The 22,719-nt window shown below is 39.1% G+C and overlaps 1 protein-coding gene across 1 annotated transcript; it reads left to right on the top strand.

Annotated features, from left to right (window-relative positions):
* Nucleotides 1-492: 492 nt before the first annotated feature.
* Nucleotides 493-22,673, top strand: cln3 (CLN3 lysosomal/endosomal transmembrane protein, battenin). Its single transcript, XM_051960720.1, has 15 exons — nt 493-767; nt 847-883; nt 3,918-4,014; nt 4,125-4,208; nt 5,101-5,180; nt 8,338-8,423; nt 11,026-11,098; nt 12,782-12,925; nt 13,815-13,927; nt 15,510-15,562; nt 15,645-15,713; nt 15,902-15,957; nt 16,036-16,129; nt 18,409-18,549; nt 21,121-22,673. The coding sequence occupies exons 1-15, from the start codon at nt 731-733 to the stop codon at nt 21,235-21,237; spliced, it is 1,281 nt and encodes a 426-aa protein (XP_051816680.1). The 5' UTR covers nt 493-730; the 3' UTR covers nt 21,238-22,673.
* Nucleotides 22,674-22,719: the final 46 nt, after the last annotated feature.

Here is a 22,719-nt window from a genome sequence, read left to right as displayed (position 1 = left end):
GGGAGCAGAAAGAAGAATAAATGTATGTATTCTGCCCCTTTATAGCAAACAATCAGTTTACCATGAGCATTAAAAACAACAAACTTAATGACTCTGATGTCTTTAATGTCACTCATTATCAGAGTTTTCTCTCATGACAAACACTATGATACTCTTAATTTCTTTTTATTTTTATAACAATGTGATTTTAATTACATTTTAAAATCTTATGTATGATTTAGATTCTTTTGATGCCTTGTCTAGATTGTTCCATAAATTGACCCCCATTACAGAAATCACGTCCTAAATCTTCGTCCTAAATCTTGGTTTTATGAAGATCTCTGTTCTTTGTGTTTTTCTTCAGAGGTGCCACAATGTCAACAAAAACAACAACAATAATGATAATTTTCGATTTCACATAACTTGGCATAGAAAAAAAAAATATCGTAAATATTGTACTTTAGTGGTGCGGGACCGTTCCGGGTTGGTTTTGTTTCCGCGGGGCCCCGTTAGTCTGAAACACCGCGCTCATGTGACGTCGGTAAAGTTTACAATCTGTGATACGAAATTCGAGTTAAAACCGCAAAAACAGCTCGTTTTTATTGAGGAATAAACCGTGTGTGTGTTCGTGGAGGCTCGTTGAGGTTTCTGTTATCTAAATGTAGGGTGTGTTCTGTGTGTTTGAGCAGTTTATACCGTTTATAGTTGGTTTTATTTCATTCAGCTGAACCGAACTGGTTTGTAAATAAACATGGAGCCGACAGACAACACAGATCCAGACTCTACTGGTGGGTCTGACTGAACTAATGGATGTAAAATTATGAAGTTTATCGTGACGCGATTCACTATATGTGTTTTTATTTACAGGTCGTGGCGCACAGCGTCGCAACTGGGCTGGATTCTGGTGAGTGTCTATTAAACAAGCTGGAAGTGCAGTTTTAAAACCCGCTGACAAGTAAAATGCCTGTCATTTCAGCTGAAGGTGTAATTTAGCATATATGTATTTAAACAAGACGACAAAGTGAAGTGTCGTTCGTAGGGTGGAGTGTTATATAAAGTTAAATAAATGGTGACTGAAAGTGAAGCCCACAGCTTCCTCATAGTTTAGCAGGGTGTCCACACAATTACACTCCTTCTGGTTAGGATCTGTGTTTTAATACAGAAATAAGTACAGAGAAATTATCTTTTCCTCCAAACTACTGCAAAAAACTCAGTCGTTTTGATTGTAAATAAGTTTTAATGACAAAGAGGTAGAGGGAAGAAACTTCATTTGTATTTTTCTACACAAATAGTTCATACAGTGAAGTGAAAGTGCTAATTCGGGCTACATATAGGAAATGCAAAAATATGAGAGATGGAGCATCTTTTCTCTGCAGCCATTGCTCACATACACACAGATCAGGTATAGCATTATGACCACCTGCCTAATATTGTGTTGGACTCCTTTATGCTGTTAAAACTCCTCTGACCCAGCAACACGGGAGGAATAAAATTAAATGTGTGTGTGAGTGAGTATAAGCCAGTGAGATGACATGTGGTTATGATGCAGAGAGGAGTGTTGTCACCATTCAGAAAAAAACAACATTTCGACCTGAACAATATGTTACATATGGAAGACAAAATTAGTAAAAGGACCAGTGTATGGACTCCAGCATACAAAGGCACCTGCTGAAATCTTCATGCTGGTTTCCAAACCACTTCATTTGCTTTCATGTCTTTATTATTTCACACATTATTACCCCCCAAAATATCAGGATAAAAGCTAGTGTTCAGATGTCATTCACTTTTTGAGCAGTTTTTGTGTTGTAGATTTTATTTTAGTGGATAAACCTGCACTACAGTTACTAATAATGTGAAATCTAATGTATTCACACCAATAATCCACTCCTTTGTGGAAGCCCCTCTGGCTGCATTTACAGCTTCAGCTCTTCCTGGATAAACCTCGACAAGCTTTGCACACCTGCTGCTGGAAGTTTATCCCATTCTTTATGACAGATCCTCTAAAGCTCCATCATACTGAGAGGGAAGCTTCGGTGAAGTCTTCAGGTCCCTCCATAGACTTCTTTGTGGGCTTTCAGCCACTCAGAGACTCGTCCTAAAGACATTCAGGTGTTGTTCTGGCTGAGCCTTCATTCCAGTCTCAGGTCTCTGCAACCTGCAGGTTAATGACCTCCCTGCACACCAATCAGACATACTATCATGACCACCTGCCTAATGTGTGTTGGTCTCCTTTATGCTGCTAAACCTCCTCTGACCCAGTGGTTCATCAGAACCTCTGGAGATGTCCTGTGAATTCTGTGGGTCCTGTGGGTAGCAGAGTTTAACCCACCTAGATCAGGATTATCCTAGACCATCCCACAGATGCTCAATAAGAGTTAAATCTGATTAGTGTAGAACCCGGTGAACAGTGTAGTTCTGTCGTGTTCCCCGGTCACTCCTGAGCAGTTTTTGTGGCGTGTCAGGGTGCGTTGTCATGCTGAGGGTGGAAACTGGCATCAAGATCAAGGAATGCTGTTGCTATGGGGGGTGAGGGGTTACTTGACCTGCAATATTTAGGTGGGTGCTGCATGTGAAACATCCACATGAATGTCAGGACTCAAGGTTTCCCAGAAGAACGTTGAATCATAACAAGATGATGGATGGATGTTCTTCACTTCACCTGTCAGTGGTCAGAATGTTGAGGCTGGTCTGTATGATGCTTTGATAAAACCATCATCAACCAGTAGCTCTGACCAACAACAAAATATTTACACAGAATTTGTTGCAATTCAGATGAATTATTGTTCCTGGATCGTGTATAGACGGTACGAAAGTGCATTTAGATGTAAATTAAGAATCAGTGTGTTTAGGTTTTTATTAGCAGAAGTGTTGATGATTAAGTTCCAGCCGTGGATTTAGTTGAAGCTCTGGTACAGACTCTTAGAGATTGTAAGGATGAAACTGACTGTAAAGATCTCTGGAAACAAACTGCTGAAAAATGATAGACTGACCTCAAACTAGCTGGGTGTCCTGAGCACTTTTGACATACGGGCCTTATGTGTTTTTATCTTGTTACAGTTTCATGCATCCTATAATTTAAATCGTAACTAGAAAAGCACTCAGAGAGTGCAGACCTCCGGCAAGGATAGAGAGGAAAACAGGAAACCCATGCAGTAAAGGATCATGAGCTGGAATCAAACCTGCGTCTCTGACACAGTTCTGTTTATGAAGCACCTTCTTAACCAGTTGAGCTATCTGGACTCCTTGCTCCAATTTGTTGGACGACATACTAACCTATGATGTTTTTGTCATATTTCGGACCACATACTAAAACATACTAAAAAATTCAAAGTGATCCAGAATCCAGGATCCTTTCCGGATTGCCACCAAAATTAAATCAGCTCTTCCTCTTACCATAGTCTACATCCCCTCAAAATTTCATCTGAATCTGCCCAGGTGTTTTTGAATTATCTTGCTAACAGACAGACAGACAGACAGACAGACAGACAAACGCCGGGTGTCACATAACCTCCTTGGCTGAGGTAATGATGTTAAGAGCTCTATCAGGCCAGAAGGTTGTCCTGCCTACGTTACATTTTGAGTAAATTAATAAAATGTCATGTTGAAAGCTATTAAGTATCAAAAAATTGGCTTCATCTGACTTTAAAACTTAAAAAATAGAGTTCATATTGCTTAAATTAAGACGATTACATTCAGTAAATACTACAGTGGAATAAAGATTTTAAACGTGTAATTACGGAGGAGGCGAGTGTGGTTGACGGATGATAAAGACATGTCCTGTTTGCTTAACTGAAACTATCTGCAGTGCATGATTTAGATCCACGGTGCTTTGGCTGTTCATTAAAACAAGACCTTGTGGCCGGTGGTTTAGTTATCAGATATACTGATGCATCTGCTCGTCTTGCATTATCTGTCATCTCCTCTGAATGCTCCTGCAGGCTTCTCGGATTGTGCAACAACTTTGCTTATGTGGTAATGCTGAGTGCCGCTCATGACATCCTGAAAAAACAAGAGTCACAGAACGCCACGGCATCCGTAAGAATGCATTATGAACTTAAATATTATCTGTTATGAGTAGCAGTTAAAACCTAGCAGCTATTTATCAAATGTTTGACTTCTTGAATGTTTTCTTGTTTTAATTTTAGAATTCAGTCACGCTGGCTGTGGACATCCAAGCTGGGAACAGCAGCAACAGCAGCAGCTACGACTGCAACCCAGTCTCTACTGCGGTAAATAGAGATTCGCTGTTCAGCGCTGCTGGGCCTGGGATCTTTCTGCATGGAGTTTGCATGTTCTCCCTGTGGGTTTTCTCCGGGTACTCCGGCTTCCTCCCACAGTCCAAAAATATGCTGAGGTTAATTGGTTACTCTAAATTGTCCGTAGGTGTGAATGTGAGTGTGATTGTGTGTCTGTATATGTAGCCCTGTGACAGACTGGTGACCTGTCCAGGGTGTCCCCTGCTTTCACCCGAGTCAGCTGGGATAGACTCCAGCACCCCCCCATGACCCTCGTGAGGATAAAGCGGTGTATAGAGAATGGATGGATGGATGGATGTTCAGCACTGAGGGAAATTAATGTCTGTATGAGAATTAGTGGTTTGACAGAGTGGATTTTGTCAGGCTTTCTTCAGTCCTTGTTTCACAGTGAAGACTTCAAGCAGAATTTAACCTGAGTACATTGTTACTGAAATGAATGTTAATAGCCCTGGAAATTAAAGTATCCGACTGGAAATTCAGGCTTGTCACCGAGCAAATTGAACCTTCAACATAGACATATTTAATTCACAAAATTCACACCTTATAATAGACATGAATTGTTGCAAAATAACTTCTTAGGTTTGGAAAGATTAATGACGAAAACAACTCAAGCATTAAAGAGTCTGCATTCAAATTTAGAATTAGATTTTATTTCCTGAAGCACTGAATAAACTCCCCTGTGGTGCATTGAAAACTGCTTTCTAAGACTCTGGACCGTGCTGACTTATAAGGCCTTACTAGATATTCAGCAGTTAAATGGCCTCAACGTGTTTAGAGTGTAAACACTAGTGATTTAAAAGAAATTCAGGTTTTTTTATTAATGGGAGAGTGTCCTATTCTGTGAGTTTTTTGATTCTCTCCGCAGGCTGTGCTGTTGGCTGACATCCTCCCAACTCTCGTCATCAAGCTGTTTGCTCCCTTTGTGATCCACAAACTGCCTTATGGGTAAGACTGTGATTATTACATCTAACTCTGGTTGTTTATTTCTCAAGGCTGTGTTCTTTTCTGCTGAGCTGCTGGACATTTCTAGTGCACCACTAATAAAAGTGTTAGTTCTCACAAACTACAGCAACTGTGACGTCTTTCTGTTCCTCCATGTCGATGACAACTGTGGTGTTGTGGTTTTGGATTGTCTATCTGTCCTCTTCTTTTGCTGATGATATCTTTTGAACACCTTAAAGGAATTTCTCCTAATTTAGCACAAATGTTCTCAGACACACAAGGATGAAACAAGTAGAATTTGGTGGTCAGAGATTATGTACACAAATGTTAAAAGTTTAGGGTCATCCAGACAGTTCCATGTTCTCCATGAAAACTCCCACTTTTATCCATGTTCTACCATAACTGTACAAAGGTTTTCTAATCATCAATGAGCCTTTCAACACCATTAGCTAACGCAATGTAGCATTAGAACACAGGAGTGATGGTTGCTGGAAATGTTCCTCTGTACCCCTATGGAGATATTCCATTAAACATCAGCTGTTTACAGCTACAATATTCATTTACCACATTAACAATGTCTACACTGGATTGATCATTCATTTAATGTTATATTCATGGGGAAAAATGCTTTTCTTTCAGAAATGAGGACATTTTTAAGTGACCCTGTGTAGAACTATGAGTGTGAGCCTCTATCTTTGAATCCCTGCCTGCTCCATTGTCTTGTGGGGTCCCGCAGGGTTCAATTTTAGGGCCTCTCCTTTTTTTCCTTTTTTCACCTGCGTCGATTAGCCAAGGTGAAGCCCTTTGTAACACCAGAGCACTTTGAAATGGTCATCCATGCTTTTATTACTACCAGACTGGATTATTGCAATTCATTGTACCTTGGAGCCAGCCAGTCTGCCCTAGCACGTCTCCCGTTGGCTCAAAATGCTGCTGTCCGTCTTTTAACCAGCACTCGAAAATATGAGCACATTACACCCGTTTTAGCCTCCCTCCATTGGCTCACCGTGCGTTTTAGGGTTGATTTTAAGGTTCTTTTATTTGTTTTTAAAGCTTTAAATGGTCTGGCCCCTCCCTATCTCTCTGAGCTGCTCCATCCTCATGCCCCCTCACGAACCCTCAGATCAATTGATCAACTGCTTCTGGAGGTTCCAAGGTCTAGGCGGAAGCTCAGAGGAGATAGAGCCTTCTCTGTTTCTGCTCCCAGATTATGGAATAATCTCCCTTTGCACATCAGAGAGGCTCCCTCACTTTTGGTTTTTAAAACAAAACTTAAGACCTATTTTTATTCACTGGCTTTTAACACTGCTTGAGACTCTGCTCTTGTTTTATTGTGCTGCTGTTTTAATATGTGCATGTTTTATTTGTTGTTTGTAATGTTTTAATTTATTATCCCCCGCCTCCACGAAGTGGAAAAGGGGGATATAGGTTTGGCGTCCGTCTGTCCGTCCGAGATGAAGGGGACAGCTTTTCTCGGAAGCTATTACAGCTAGGATTACGAAATTTAGTGTGTAGCTTCACACCATGGACACCTTGATCAAGTTCCAAAATGAGACCTGTGCGATAATATTTCACAGAGTTATGGCCCTTGATCACTATTTTAGATATAGACTCATAGACATCACATGTGGCGGGGGATATTGATGACCATGTCGTCTTGTTATTTATTGCTTATTGTACAGCACTTTGTTTCAGCGGCTGCTGTTTTAAAAACGCTTTATAAATGAAGTTGAGTTGAGAAGTGGTGACATTTTATACCCAAAAATTCAGAGCTCAACCCCACGATGACATTTTTATTCAAACAGGAACAGAGTAAGGGATTCTGACCCTATTGCACACTTTTTTGGTCAGATACTGATTTGGTGACACTAATGTTGGGTTTTCATCTACTAAATTTCCTCACAGTCTTCATGAAATACAGGAAAACCTACAGGTCTGATGCTTACAGTGAGAAGATCTGGTGGCTCTGTTGTGCTGTGGTTCATTTTACTCACATAATTTGATTCCATTTGTCCTCTAAGAGTAAAAGGCCACTACAGATCAGTACAAAGCTGTTCTAGGACATGAAACATTTCTGTCCTGATGTGAGACGACATGCGGGTCAGTCAATGCTCTGATTGGTATGTTAATGGTGGATATCACAAAATAATCTGAATTAAACTGATGAGAGGTTTCATCGTAACACTGAGTGAAGGAGCATCTTTTATAAGAATAGCATTCAATCGTGTGGTGGTTTTTCCTTTAGTTTGTCATCAATCTACACCCCCTGTCAAAAGTTTTAGGACACTGTCTCATTCAAATAAAGTAGAACCTGTCCTACAACTTTTGACAGGGGGTGTATTTCATCATATGGATGTGATCAGGGCAGGACTCTGATCATACATGTAAAGTTTCAGGCAGATTGGAGCATGTTCAGGGCATTTACACAGCATTTGACATTTCATGGAGAAGGATCAAAATTCCAGAGGCCGCCACGGACACGCCCTTTGACTTTGGAAAAAGATTTTAATAACTTTGGATCATTAAGGCCTCCTGTATGTACTGGTTCAATTTGAGGTGAATTGGAGTTTCCCCCTAGGAGGAGTTCACTCTAGAAAAAAATGAAAAATGGGCAAAATCTGACATTCAATGCAAAATAGCTCACTTCCTGTTGGGTTTGGAATGTGGCTGTCACTGACTTTTTTGTTCAGCCTGATGTGCTGCATATGTGTACCAAATTTGGTAGATACACCCCCTGTCAGAAGTTTTAGGACAGGTTCTACTTTATTTGAATGAGAAAGTGTCCTAAAACTTTTGACAGGGGGTGTATGTATTTTAAGAGACTCATCACACATGAACATAAGCTTCAACTTCACAGATGAGGCGATAAGACAGTATTTCTAGTTGTTGTAAGTAGCCATGCAGATAGTTAATGTTCAGATACCTTTAGGAATGTCAAAAACAGAAATATTTTCAAGCATTTTCCATTTTACGTATTGTGTTTGTGTCCCTGAAATGTTGAATTACAGTTTTCAGCCCGTCAGTGCTTTATTTAGGCCTAAATAAAGCACTGACGGGCTGAAAACTGTAGAAAAATAGGCCTATTTTGTTTTATAAGGTAAGAAGTTGAAAGTGGAAATGTAACTTCGTGTGGTTTGACTAATTCCTTTTTTAATCCTAGTGTCCGAGTGTTGTTCTGCGTGGTCATGGCGGCAACGAGTTTCCTCCTCGTATCCTTTTCCTCGGCTGTGTGGATGAGCATTCTGGGTAAAACCTGCTGCTTCTGTGTTCTTAAATCTTTTATCATTGCTGGTGATTATTGGGATTAGATTAGCTTGTTTTGCCGCGGTTTCGCTTCCTGTCATCTTATCTATTGTGAGCAGCTGCGGTTGTTTCACAGGAACCGAGTCTCTCTTTAGTTTTATCAAAAGCTGCTGCTGGAAAATGTTTATCACCGCACTGATACCGATCTGTGACCTGATGTTCAAGTTGAAGTATTTTAATGTGTTTTTTTTAATGTATGCTTCACTTTAAAAGCATGCATTAAAGGACTATGAGAGAAAGATAGAAATGAGCTAAACCAGGGGTGTCCAACATGAGGCCCGTGGTCCAAAAGTGGTCCTCCAGGGGGTCCAGTCCGGCCCTCAAAGTGGAGAAATTACAGAGAAGACATTAACTGCAGATTGTAAATTAGTAAAACTATAAATTTAAAATCATTTCTCGACCATGACAGGTTGTTTGGATCATAAAGCAAAATACTAGATTGTTCTTTTGTCATTTTATGTCTCATTTTTGTGATATTTTGTCTCGTTTGTGTTGTTTTTTTGTCTTTTTTTGTCTGACTTTTGCTGTTTTCTCATGCTTTTGTCGTTTTGTTTCCTTTTTGTTTCGCTTGTGGTTTTCTCATATTTTTATCAGTTTGTGTTTTGCTTTATTCGTTGTTTTGTGTATTGTTTTGTTGTGTTTTTTTTGTCTCACTTGCGTCGTCTATTTTTTGTTGTTCTGTTTTTCGCTTTTGTCATTTTTGTCTCATTTTTTTCAATTATGTCTTTTTTTTGTCTCGCTTGTGTCACTTGTCCATTTTTTTGTTGCTTTGTAACTTTTTGCCGAATTTTTTGTCTTTTTTTGTTTTATTTCGTATCATTTGTCTCATTTTGTTTCTGGCTTTTGCCGTTTTGTGTCTTGTTTTTGTCTCCTTTTTGTAATATATTGTCTTGTTTTTGTTGTTTTTTTGTTTTTTAATCTGACTTTTGTCATTTTGATCCTCCAGTAAATCCTCTGTGGTTTATTTCCAGGTGACTAAATGTTGTCTTCCTTTGTAGATACTCTGTGATCTGGAAGTTGTAATGAGGAAATGATAAACTGAGGATGAATGTTGATGAAATTGAACTTATTTTTCTGAAGAAATTTCAGGTTGTTCATGATGTTTTGTAAAAAGATAATTCCTTAAATGTGAATATTTTCACTACATACTTTTTTTGCACTAAAACAAAGGAACCATTAGGAGTTGTGGTGATTCATAGGTTATTATGCTGTGGTTTTACTGGTCCGGTTCACTGGAGATCAAACTGGGCTGAATGTGGAACCTGAACTGAAATGAGTTTGACGCCTCTGAACTTAGCGGTCAGTTACAGGACAGTAGATGTTTGGGTAATTACTGAGCCGCTTGTCCTCAAACCTAATCTGTGAGCGAGATAAACAACGTCATATATCAAAGTGTCAACGCTCAACTTCAGTTAAAAGCCAGAGAGTCCGTGTGTGTCTTCAGTAGGGACTTGGAGGTGTCAAGAGACCGAGTGGTTCTAATTTGAACAGGTGAGTGATTCCACAGACTTGGTACAGCCGCAGAAAAGGCTCGGTCACCTCAGAGTCTGGATCTGCGAACTTTAAGAACCAACTGATTGGCCGACCTCAGCGCCAAAACTGAAGCAGGAACATATAAAAGCTCAGATAAATAAGAAGGAGCCAACCCATTTAACACCCTGAAAACAAGCAATAAAGTCTTTCAAACAATTGTGAAGCAGACGGGAGGTCAGTGGAGCGAAGCTAAAACTGGAATGATGTGCTCCCGTTTTTTTTCTCCTGTTAGAAGCAGAGGAGCAGCATTTTCTGCTAGCTGGAGCCGACGGACAGACATCTGATCAAGACCGACATGCAGAGAGTTGCAATAGTCTGGTCTAGACGTGATAAAGGCGTGTACGACTCTCAGAGTCACTGTGGGACAGATAGGGCCTTAAAATGATCTGTGTTATTTCAGTTTTATTCAGGCTACATACAGTTTTAGCTACAGAGACTGGGTCTGAAATCTCTCCTGATTTATTACATACTTCACTATATGTAACCTCACCGATGTTATTGACAGTAACTTGAATTTCTGCTCTGTAAAGTGCAGCTTAATTCCCCCACTGCAAGATAAAATAAAGAGCAGTGTCTGTGGCTTGTACTTCCCTTTCTGTTATAAATCACACCATGCTGTTTGTTGCATTTTATAGACGCTATAATGACAGCTGTGAAACATTTTACCGGTCTGTGATGATACAAAACGCTCATATGTGACTGAAATCTGAGTGTGGAGTTAAAGCTTTACGCTGAGCTGATTGTTTAGGGAGAAGGAGTTGTTTAATTGTTCTATAGCCCTTTTTTAATTGAGGTACTTTGGGTGGCAAAATGTGTTCTTGGTAGGAGCTCTAAATTGGAAACTGAGACGTCTTGAGGCAGAATCATATTACGGGCATTCTTTTTGTGAACATTTGATTAAATTAAAGTCACCAGTAAGTCATTTGTCCACATTCTGGGCCTCAGTCCCATGTGAAGCTCTCTTTTGAACTGAAGAATTTTTTTTTTTTAACCTTTCTTCCTGTGTTTGTAGGAGTGGTCTTTGCCAGCATCAGTGCAGGACTGGGAGAACTGTCCTTCCTCTCTCTCACTGTATACTTCAGCAGGTAAACGCTCAGTTTTTACCATTTTATCTTGAACATCAGCACCCGCTATAACTTCCATCATCTGCATCAGTTTTTAGTTAGAAGCCCCAGTGCTTTGCTTGTTTTGTTGTTTTTTTCAAACCGTTATTTATGCTCGAAAGGGCATCGAGGTTTCCCTCATTTCCAATCCAGTCGAGATTACAGACACATTAAAACCACAACACAATTAAACAAGTACAGAATAATCACTGGCAGATAAAATAAATAAAATACAATCAGGTAAAACAGTTGCAGTTAGAAACACAGTAATTAAAAATCAAAGTTCTGAACTGTGAAAGAGAAGGAAGAACATGAATTTTTACAGACTGTTGGAGGGTCTTTCATGACTTTGTAGAATCAAAAGAAAAAGCTGTTTTGTCAAGTTCAGTACGTGCTCGAGGAACTTTAGGAAGTAGCAGAGCGAGTTGTACAGATACCAGCATTCCAAGGCTGAGATGTAAGGTGGTAATTTTCCAATGAGGGCCTTAAAAATATATAAAAACCAATGTTTGTTGCATCTCTCTTCCAGAGAAAGCCAACCAGCCTTCTCATTCAGAACACAATGATGAGTTCTGTACCGTCACCAGTAATAAACCTAAGAGCAGAGTGGTATACACTGTCCAAAGGCTTTAGGACTGAAGCAGGGGAATTACACGGGCAGATTTCCATGAAGTAGGAAAGTTTCCTGTTGTCATTCTAGACAAATTAAATACATGCCTTAATGGCTCTGCAATAATTGGATCAGCCAATTTTAGAAGGAATCCAGTTGTTACTTTCTCCTGTAGTTGTATGAAGGCTTTTTTTTCTGCCAGAAAGAAAGAAAGCAAATAGTACAAAATTAGGAAACTTTATTGATAAGCAAGAGATAACATACTTGAAAACAGCCTACAGTGTAATGCTGGTAATGATACAAACAATAAAAGTAGTAATAATGAAAGTGCAAATGTTCTAATATATGGTATGGTAGATTAATTTTTACTGTCAAATTTAAAGTCATTAATGGCAAACCATTATAAGGTAAGCTACATGTAAATTATAATATGAGCCAATGGTAAATTAATGTTACTTTTACAGCAGGCTGCTGATGGAAATGAGCACAAACTGAGGAGTTTTACAGTAATTTGAATGTCAGTTGATAGTAATATTAGTAGTCTGCTTAAGTTGGGAATGTCATATATAAAAAAATAAATAGAAATGCTAATTCAAAAAATGCGATACTTGGAAAAAATAGCTCAAAATCATAAAAAGTCAAGCTAATGAGTGTTTATTTTATGTTTGTTTTTTATTCACGACTTTCCATCCATTTTTAAAAAATCTTTTATAGTGAAAGCTTCTTTTTTTTTGGAAACTTTAAGGACAATCTGACTTCATTTATTGATGATATTTACTAAATATGACTCTGAATCCCCTGATTTAAGTGCAAGAGGCCTCAAATCCGGCCCTACTTGCACCGGAATTTCATGTTGTGACAATATGACGGCCGGTCAAACTTTCCAGGAAACTTTAAGTGCCTGAAAGTGGATTTTAATCCCGAGCCGTCGTCAGTTATTTACAGTAGCTGTCTGACAGACCGTGTGTTTGTTTTAGCAGTTATTACGTCTATTATGCTCTGATTTATAAGACATTAAGTCTGAGTATTTAACGCTGGTTTCCCGCCTTCCTCAGGGCTGTACTGGGCGGTTGGGGCTCCGGTACTGGTGGCGCTGGTGTTGCTGGCTCCCTCCTCTACTCGGGTCTCATCCAAGCCGGCCTCTCGCCCCGGATCACCCTTCTCATCATGCTGGTCGTCCCGTTGGCCATGCTGGTGAGGTGAGCGTAGAAGAAGAGAAGAATGGTTGATCTGTTTTCAAGAAAGTGTCTCTGTTGTCTCTCCTTGCTGGGAATCAGTCAGGTTTCATTGTTGCTGTCTATAATATGATTCAACTTCTGCCTCACATGATGTTTAAAGTCACACAGAAACAGTTTGCAAAACAAGTTTAGGAGACCTTTGTTCATAAAATCTGATAACGTTTTGACGCATTTGCACAGAAGCACCTCAGAAATGATTCTTGTCTGGTAAAGATCTCAGTTCTGTTCTCCATTCAGGCCATTCACGTCCATGTATTTACAGCTAGAACGCAGCAATTGTTTAATACGCTCATGCTTGATTCAGGTTTGTCTTAACGCACCTAAAATATTACAGGTGCAGGCATTATTATTCCTGAATTTTACAGTGGTCTATAGAGCTGAAACAGTTATGAAATCAGCTATTAGACTCCGTTTTGTCACAGAATGAGTCTAAAATATGAATGAGCTGCGTTACAGGATGAGTTAGAAACAGACTTCTGACACCAATAAGTGAAGGGGTGCTGCTTTATTTTAAGAGGTTTGGGAGATGTAGCTCTGTGATAATAAAATTAATGTAGGCTCTGGGGTGTTTGTCTGCCATGTGAGCAATTTGACTGTCCAAAAAGACAATTTTCTAAGAACAGAATCAAATTTCTTTTTTGTGTAAACCTACTCGGCCAATAGAAATTCAGTTTAATTAAATTCAGTTGTACGACTGTTGGTGATTGTTGGGATAATGTTGACTGTGTCTCTGTTACCGACAAGCATTTTTACGTTTCATGTCGCTGAGGGTGGGCTAAAAAACGAAAGTACGTGACCCAGCAACACCGATAAAATGATTTTCCCTGATTCATTCTTTGTTTTTTATCAGCTATTTCTTCCTGCTGGTTCCTCCACCTTCATTCCCTCAGTGGAAGAGCAGCGACTCTGAATATTCAGCTGTGGGCTCAGAGGAGAGACGGCAGCTGATGGATGATTCCCCAGGTAAATGTCACAAACATAACGTAAGCGCCTCTGCTAATGATAAACAGGTGATGCTAAAATAAACTGATCCAGTAGAAGCAGGATGTCTGCTAATCTAACAGGAAGGAGTCGCTATAATCCAATCAGAAAATACACAAAAACATCTTCTGTTATTCTTTTTAAGATTTAGATTAAAAAGGAGGTTTTGTTATCAGATTATTTCGGTGGGTAATTCTTAGGAACCAGCAGGACTTTTTAGAACTGTGTGGAGTCAGAGAGTTCAGTGACCTCAGCTGTTTTTATCTTGAGTTTGTTTGAGGAAGCTTTGTGTCGTTTATGTCTGCATTGGAAGCGATAAAAGGATTTTGTTTATCAGTAAACACTGATATCTGTATTCCACGTGCACATCTTGTACACTCTACTCAGTGTTGGGACATCAGAGCATGTTTTCTTAGATGATGTTCAACACACATCCGCTCAATATAAATAATGGAGCTTTGGTTTAAACCTTTAAAAATTACTTGTTCGTGTTCAACCTGGCTAAACTGAACCAGACAATACCTAAGTGTATCTCCTAAAAATTAGATTATTCCTCTAAATCTCCAACAACTGATTATTTTTGGGCACTTGGGTGTCATGAAGTGACTTGAAGTCTCTGACATAACTCATTTTTCCAGTCTGGAACATGTTGTCGCCACCTTTACCGTTATTCTGTTGGTATTTATTACAGAGAATATTCAGTCAATAACATTTTATGTTTGTTTGGTCAAAAACTTGCATGATATTCTTATTGTGGGATGGTGTCAGACTTCTCGATTATCATGCTTAAATGTATTAAATGTAGCAGTTCTAGTACCACCTTTATGATGCGTATTTGCTCTAATTGGGGTTTTGTGGATCCAGCTAAAATTGAAGAAACCCTGGACACACCGTAGATTTTACTTCTGTATTATAATTCAGCCTTATATCTGGACCTTATTGGACCAGACTGAGGACAATTAAGACCAGAACAGCTTCAGTCGACCTTCAACTCGTCTGGTTGCTGTTTCACGGGTTATAGATTTGATGTTTCTGGACGGTGAACAAGCTGAACATTTCCACCGCCTTAGTTTGATAACAGCTTTAGGTGCTGCATTAGTTGTTTGTGTCACGTGAAGCCAAACACAGGATTGTTTTAATTTGGTTTCTATTTTTTTATGCCTCGGTCCCTGTAATCAAACCATGATGTAATCAACATGCAACTCTTTGAATTTGACTCATTTCCTCACCGAAAATCAAGAAAGTCGACGAGAAAAATCATTAGAACTCTGATTGAATTCAGCGAAACAGAAGTAAAATGGTTAGAAACAGACGGTTGTTTGTCGATAACTCCCAAAACATCAACAGATTTCAACAATAACTTTGGAACTTTAATGCTTAGAGGAAGAACATCCATGTGTTGTGGTCTATTTGTCCAACTGTGACATTGATCTCGGTACCATCTCAGCTGTATTTTACAAAATATGAAGAACCTGGTACTGTGAATGAAGTGTGATTCCAAAGACCTGCTGTTTGTCGTTGAATAACTACACAGGCCATGTTATCTTCCCCTTTAATGTGTCAGAAAACAGGACCGCCAGACTCCTCACTTTCACGGAGAAACTGCAGGTCATCAGAGTAAGTGGACTCTTCATTGAACATGAGTGTTTCAGCGTTTGTCTTTGTCACACTGTTACTACGTTTCCATTTGTGTGAACAGGGTTTGCTCAAGTTCATACTTCCTCTGGGTCTGGTCTACTTTGCCGAGTACTTCATCAACCAGGGTTTGGTGAGTTCTCTGGTGCCCTCTAGCAGCGCTGTTGTCTTACTGCAGGTCGATGCAAACTCCCCCCGAGAGCAGAAAAATTCACTACAACTTTCATGTTTGTGGAAGTCATTTAGACATTAATAAAGCAGCAGGATTCTGTGATCATTCTGAACAAAAGTTAATTTAAATCTATCTTCTTTTTCTTCTAGATGGAACTCCTATTTTTCCGCCCCTTCTTCCTGACGCATGCAGACCAGTATCGCTGGTCAGTCGGCCGTCATTGATTTTATTCTGAAGGAATTACTTTATGTGGGATTCAGTTTGGTTATTGTTGTGTGTTCAGGTACCAGACGCTCTACCAGGTCGGTGTGTTGTTCTCTCGGTCCTCCCTCTGCTGTGTAAAGATCAGGAAACTGTGGGCTCTGTCTTTACTACAGGTGAGGAATTAAGAATCGTTTTCATGAAGTTCAGGAGAAATGTGAGGCTTTCTGACGTACATTGTCCTAAAAAAAAATATCTGAAAGTTTCTGTTGATTGCCAAAACCTTGGTTAGATGTTCCTTTAATTTCCAAACTAAATGCTGGTTAGTATTGTGCTGAATTAGATTGTGCAGCTCATAGGTTCTACAATTCTACAGTTTCATTTAGCTTTTATACAAAGCGACGTACTGAGAGTAGAAACAACAGAAGCAAGGATCCAATCAGGAGAAAACAACCTGGATAAGAGCCGTTGAACAAGTTAAAATGTGATAATAGGATGGTGGTGGATGTAAGGACGTTTTCTGTGTAACATTCAGAAAACCCTTGATATTAATGACTCTGGTGACTGTTTAGTTAAGGTGGTAGTCTACCCTAATTTATTAAACAACTTATTTTGTCAGAATTGCTAAACAATGCAACCAATCAACACAAAACTTGGCACAAAGAAAGATGGATTTAGTAGAAGCATTTTACATTCAGCTAAAGTCTGCCACATTTTATGGTTTCCATGGTAACAACAGATTTGGCGAGATACAAAAAAATCTTGTGGAACAAATATGTTCAGAAGGAAAACAGCTATCAGCACCAAATTTGGTGTCCTGACTCCTTGTGTTATTATTTATGTTTTAAGTAGACAATTGTTCCTCTTTTGTGTACTTGAATGATAACCATGAAAAGAGTCCTTTTTTTCTATTTGAGCAGAAATACTAGATGAAGTAAAAATCTGTCTACTTAAAACATAAATAATAACATAAGGAGTCAATAAATTTGGTGCTGATAGCTATTTTCCTTCTGAACATATTTGTTCCACAACATTTTTTGTATCTCGCCAAATCTGTTGTTACCATGGAAACTATAAAATGTGGCAGACTTTAGCTAAATGTAAAATGCTTCTACTAAATCTATCCTTCTTTGTGCCAAGTTTTGCGTTGATTGGTTGCATTGTTTAGAAATTATAACAAAATAAGTTGTTTAATAAATTAGGGTAGACTTCCACCTTAACTACAGTCAGCATCTTGTTGGTTGTGGTCTGTAGGCAGACTCGGGCAAACATCCTGAGCATTAACCAAGACAATAATACGACTTACATCAGACTGAATGTGATCGATTGGATCGTGTCAGCAGACGTGCTAACTAGAGTGTTTTAATAATCTGACTGTTGATTGTACTGGAGACAAGGGAGTGTATTTGACCCTCCATTGTTAAAACAAAGTCAGAAAAGACTGAAATTAATTATTAGGGACAATCTTTCCCTCCGTTATTGGCACCAGATATCCCCTCCTCTAACTGACATTAAATCTTTCTCTATACAGCAAATCATTTTCATGCTTCTAGACTTTCTGTTGCACATGTTCTGATCCAGCAGGGCTAGTAGAGAGCTTTATTTCTTCTCTAAAGGCTGCAGCTCCCGTAAGCTTGCATCCTCCAGCTAGGAGGTGATTCTTCTTCCCATTCAGGTCCATGCCCTGCTTCACTGACTGCTATATTCAGTCGTTCATGTCCAGGTTAAAATGCTGCTTAAGGAGAAAGGTTACAACGTCATCCAACCAGAGTAGGTGGTCAAGAGTAAAGAAAATATCCTGTTAAAAGCTTCTGAAGCAGCCTGCAGAGGACAGGGGGGAATCTGGGCAGGGATAGAAGATGGATTTCGGAAAATTTATACAATTTCCTTAAATGAAATTAACAGATACAGGCGCTCCTGTAGCTCAGAAGGTTGAGCGGGTGACTCATAAACAAGGGCTATAGTCCATGTCTTTCCCCCACATTTCCTGTCTCTGTCTTCACTATGCACTGTAATAACGTCAAAAAGGCCAAGAAAAACTACTTAAAATTTTAAAAAAATGAAGGGATATAAAGGGCCATGTGTGCCGCTGTAATGCCACATGATACTAAAAAGAATTAAATATCAAAACAGGCCAAGTAGCAGCTACTTCTCTATTGCGTAGGATTAGGTGAATTCTTACTTTTCCTCTGAATGGTTTGAAGTTGGAACTACTTTTCTTTTTTTTTTTTTAACAGTAGCCCAAATCGTCTTCTTTGCAATACTGAATCTATACAATTTTTGAACAGGAGGAAGAGACCCGAGAAACTAGAAAAATATTTTAAAAAAGCACCCAGAACATTAAAGAATATTTTACCCCACCTGTGCTAATAGATAGGAATACACCAGTCACTTCAGTGTGCAGTAAGTGTGGATCCTTTGTATCTAAGTCCTGTTTTCTCTGCGCCCTCTCCAGGTGGTGAATGCCGTGTTTCTCCTGTTCGCTGTTCGTTACCTGTTCCTGCCCAGCGCCTGGCTGGTGTTTGTTATTGTCCTCTATGAGGGTCTGCTGGGTGGAGCTGCTTATGTCAACACCTTCTATTTCATCAGCAAGGAGGTAAAATCATTGTCAGCTGGTTTGCTGTTCAGACAAACTCAACTCTTTCTCCTCGTTGATAAAGTTAGAAAAACTCGTATCACTCAATCTGCTGCTTTGACTTTGTCTTTGCTAGCAGAGATTTTTATTCATCAGTGTTTTTCTGGTGCCTTTACCTGGACATCAGTAACTGTAGATGAATAACCTTCAGTTTAAAGCATCAAAGTGTTCAAGTACTTCCTCTCTTTAGACTTTTAGGCACAATACATAACATTTCTTTACTGTAAGCATTTCACATTTGTATTTAACGTTTGTTATTTGGGAGGATTTAGATTGATTTATTTTTCTAAACACAGCTTCTAGTTCAGTTTAGTTTAGTCTTTATTTAAGGGACAATGTACAGAAACATTAAGCTCACATGAGTCAGAGATGTGCTGCACCAGATTATAGCTTAGTAGCTAGTTTCCATCTGCAGTCCCTATAACATTAATAAATAACAGTGCTAATACAATAAAAAATAAGAAAAAAATAAAATAAAACTCACACTTCTCACTACTGTCAGACCTTCACGATCAGACAGTTCACACGTCCAATTCCATTTGCTGTGTCACATTTTACATCAGTCCATTTAACAATATAATTTACATAGCTCTACTAAGCAAAACAGCTACATTGTATCACATCAATAAGTGCACCATATTATTCACATTTAAATTTAATACAATTAAATTAAAAAAAAAAACACAAAAGAAGAGCTCAATTTCTTCAGCTTCTGGTCTTGAGCCAACTATAAGATAATATTCAGATAACTTTATTTATCCCCTAGGGGCAATTCAGTTTGCAGACATGGGTCGCAGCAGGACAGGACATTAAACACACATTCCAATACATTTGACTTGGATCTGTCAAAGGTCAGGTGAAGGGTCCAGCAATAAAGTGCAACAGTGACAAAGTGCACAATATCCATACATACCTAAAACGCATTAAAAACTACAAAACAACACTGCCACTGTCATTTAAAAGCCTGATCGCAGAAGGAATAAAAGAGTTGGCGTATCGGTTTGTTTTTCTACTGGGAGCGAGATAGCGCCTCCCAGAGGGCATCAACGCAAACCTGTGCTTCAGTACCTGGTCAGGGTGTGCAATAATACTCCCAGCTTTGTGGAGCACCTGCCTGCTCCACAGAGAGTGTAGATCAGTAGTCTGCACACCCATGACCCCAGCACAAGTTCAAACAATGCTGGACAACGTGTTTTTGTTTTTTACTGACTGACAGCCCATGAAACCATGATATAAAAGAAATGGTTAAAAGACTCTTGATAAAAGACAAATAAAATGGGTTTAGATCCATTAAAAGAGTTCAGTTTCTGCAGCAGGTAAATACGTTACTGGGCTTTTTTTGAAACGACCTCCGTGTTTTTATCAAACTTGAAGTTAATATTAACTTTATTGAAGGAAATGTTGACGCTACACAGAAATAGAAATACAGCGGTCCCTCACCATTCACTTTTCACGGATTTTTAAATTGTATTTGGTGTCACGGGATTTTGCAGTATATAGGTATTTTTAGATATTATTTGAATTATGTTTGCAGTAAAACACTCAGTTTTTAGCCTTAAAAAATTGAAAACAATATACACAACCATAAAAAAGCAATACTTAAAAAAGAATATTAAATGGAAATAAAATGCGTAGCACTCTGATTGGCTCACCGACCGGAGCATCAGTCTCCTCCTCCTCCCCCCGTGTTTAGCAGCATTCAGCATCTTCCTTTCTCACTGTGCAGTACCTTCATCTCATCGTCATCTTCCTCATTTCAGTTTTAGTATAGTCACTGGTGAGTACCCATGTAGAACTTATATGCTGTTAAAATTATGTAGGTTTGGAGCATAGGGAGTGTTTATAAGAGTGTGGGGAGGGTTTATAAAGTCTTAAAATATATATAAATAATAGAATAAACATGGTTCCTACTTAATGGGGGGATCTGGAGCGTAAAGCTTGTTTTATACTTGGTGTGTCTGCGAGTTGCGGACAAATTAGGTCATTTTAGCCACGCCCCCTCACACGACCCTTCTCAAGTGGAAAATTTCCGCATCGTGCACCTCCAAATATTTCTAACAACGCGGACAGACACAGGCGGGAAACTGGTGGAAGACCAGGAGCTCCTGGCAGCAGAAGTTCAGAAATACAGGCATTTATACGAGGTAGGCGGCGTAAACGATGGCAGACTGCTTCTACTCTAGTTTATTGCTTAAGTAGACCAGGTAGGTGTGTGTTTGCAATAGCCTGCCCCCTGCAGTTTGGGAGGAGACACCACATGGAGTATAAAGTCACACACGTTCTCTCCAGCGGATTTCCAAGTGTCTCATTTCCGTGCATTGCGTTCATGTGGAAAGCAGAGCCCAGCCTTAACCCCCACCATAGACGAGGAATCACTGTATACACTATAAGTATGTGAGATGAATCGTCACATGAATTAATTTCAGTAGGTTAACGTCATTACAGAAACAGCTGTGTACTCTTGCGGTGTTTAATGTTGGACAGTAAGCCTTTAATGTGTGTCCGTCCTGACGTCTCTCTGTCCTCCCACAGACTGAGGACAGATACAGGGAGTTTGCGATGGCTGCTGCCAGCGTAGGAGACAGTCTGGGCATCGCTCTGGCTGGACTCGCAGCTTTCCCCGTCCACAGATACTTCTGCTCCCTATGACTGAGCCCACACACTGACCGGCAGCATGAATAAGCAAGACGTGGGTGCACTGCATTTGATGGACTTTTTTTTATTTTTTTTCACTGAAATGGGTTACAGACTGACCTGAAAAAAGCAGACTTCACTCCTACGTACAAACATCGATTCCACACAGTGTATATAATGCAGATTTAAAATAAACAGCAAGTGAACCTTATAGATAGATGTGAACTCACTTATTAATTTTACCCTCCACCACTGACCGACTGTTGCTGCGTTCTGGAATACACAGACTTTTTTTTTATTTGTTTGCAGTGAAGAAGTCTTCAAAATGTAAACTCAGAGCAGATTTGATATGAAAATGCAACTCTGAAACCAAAAATGGTACTAAAATGAGTAGCAAAGGCCTCAGGTGACAACACCTATGATTATAACTTTAAAATGTTTTATTTGTATTTACTATTATCACGATGTCGAACCATTGATTCCTGACTGTTGACGTTATATTTTTTGGCTTAACACAGTTGAACTAATGGCAACAGAAGAGAAGCTAGAAGCTCTCTAGTAGATAAAACTCTCATGGTGCCTTTTTAACAGCCTTTTAGTTCAGGTTAATTCTTAACTAACTGACATATTGTTGAGTTTATTGTGCTTTTAAATCACTAGTACAATTAAAACAGGCCCTTAACTGAAGTGACTCCGGATGCTTTCCATTATAAGTTTGTATCAAAGGGAACCGGAGTATTTTTATCTTGTAAAACTTCATGTTTTATCTACGGTTGTGTAGCAATATGAAAACCAGGACCATGACAAGAGCTTTAACATGTTATATAATACTGTTCAAAAGCTTGAGGTCACATTATTTTTGAAAGAAAATATTTTTTTTCAATGAACATTAAATGGATGATAAATCCAGTGTAGACATTGTTAATGTGGTAAATGACTATTGTAGCTGTAAACAGCTGATTTTTAATGGAATATCTCCATAGGGGTACAGAGGAACATTTCCAGCAACCATCACTCCTGTGTTCTAATGCTACATTGTGTTAGCTAATGGTCCTGAAAGGCTCATTGATGGTTAGAAAACCCTTGTGCAGTTATTTTAGCACACGGATAGAAGTGGGAGTTTTCGAAGGATATCTCTGAAGAGGTTTCATAAAAAGTAGTGCATTCTTTCTAGGGCACTGTTTTGCACAAGTTCAGCTTCTTTCATTCCAAAATCTCACCTTTTCTGAAGTTTTAACGTTTAAAAATGTGATTTTACTCTGTTACTACTAATGTGTACATTCCTGCTGACATTTTAACGACCATGTTGTGCTGCTACTGCTGAATGACGACTTTAATTTTGTTTGTTTAGCCTGTCCTGAGTTTAACATGAATAGAACAGTGAGATTTACCTTTGACTTACTTCAGTGTAATTGATTTTCTGTGTATAAATAAATATTCCGGGGGCTGGTTCTGGGTGAGATCATTGAATAGTCTATAGCGTGTGTATAGGATGCT

Source organism: Acanthochromis polyacanthus, chromosome 2 (genome assembly GCF_021347895.1).
Source record: "Acanthochromis polyacanthus isolate Apoly-LR-REF ecotype Palm Island chromosome 2, KAUST_Apoly_ChrSc, whole genome shotgun sequence".
Taxonomy (NCBI): Eukaryota; Metazoa; Chordata; class Actinopteri; family Pomacentridae; genus Acanthochromis; species Acanthochromis polyacanthus.
Note: the sequence above shows the minus strand (reverse complement) of the source record. Positions and strands in the feature narration are given on the sequence as shown.

Bases quoted from the DNA above. Each gene is read 5' to 3' on its own strand.
- cln3 (XM_051960720.1), top strand. From the start codon at position 731: ATGGAGCCGACAGACAACACAGATCCAGACTCTACTG. The intron at 15,563-15,644 runs GTAAGTGGACTC...TTGTGTGAACAG, and splicing joins AGAAACTGCAGGTCATCAGA to GGTTTGCTCAAGTTCATACT. The intron at 15,714-15,901 runs GTGAGTTCTCTG...TTTTTCTTCTAG, and splicing joins ACTTCATCAACCAGGGTTTG to ATGGAACTCCTATTTTTCCG.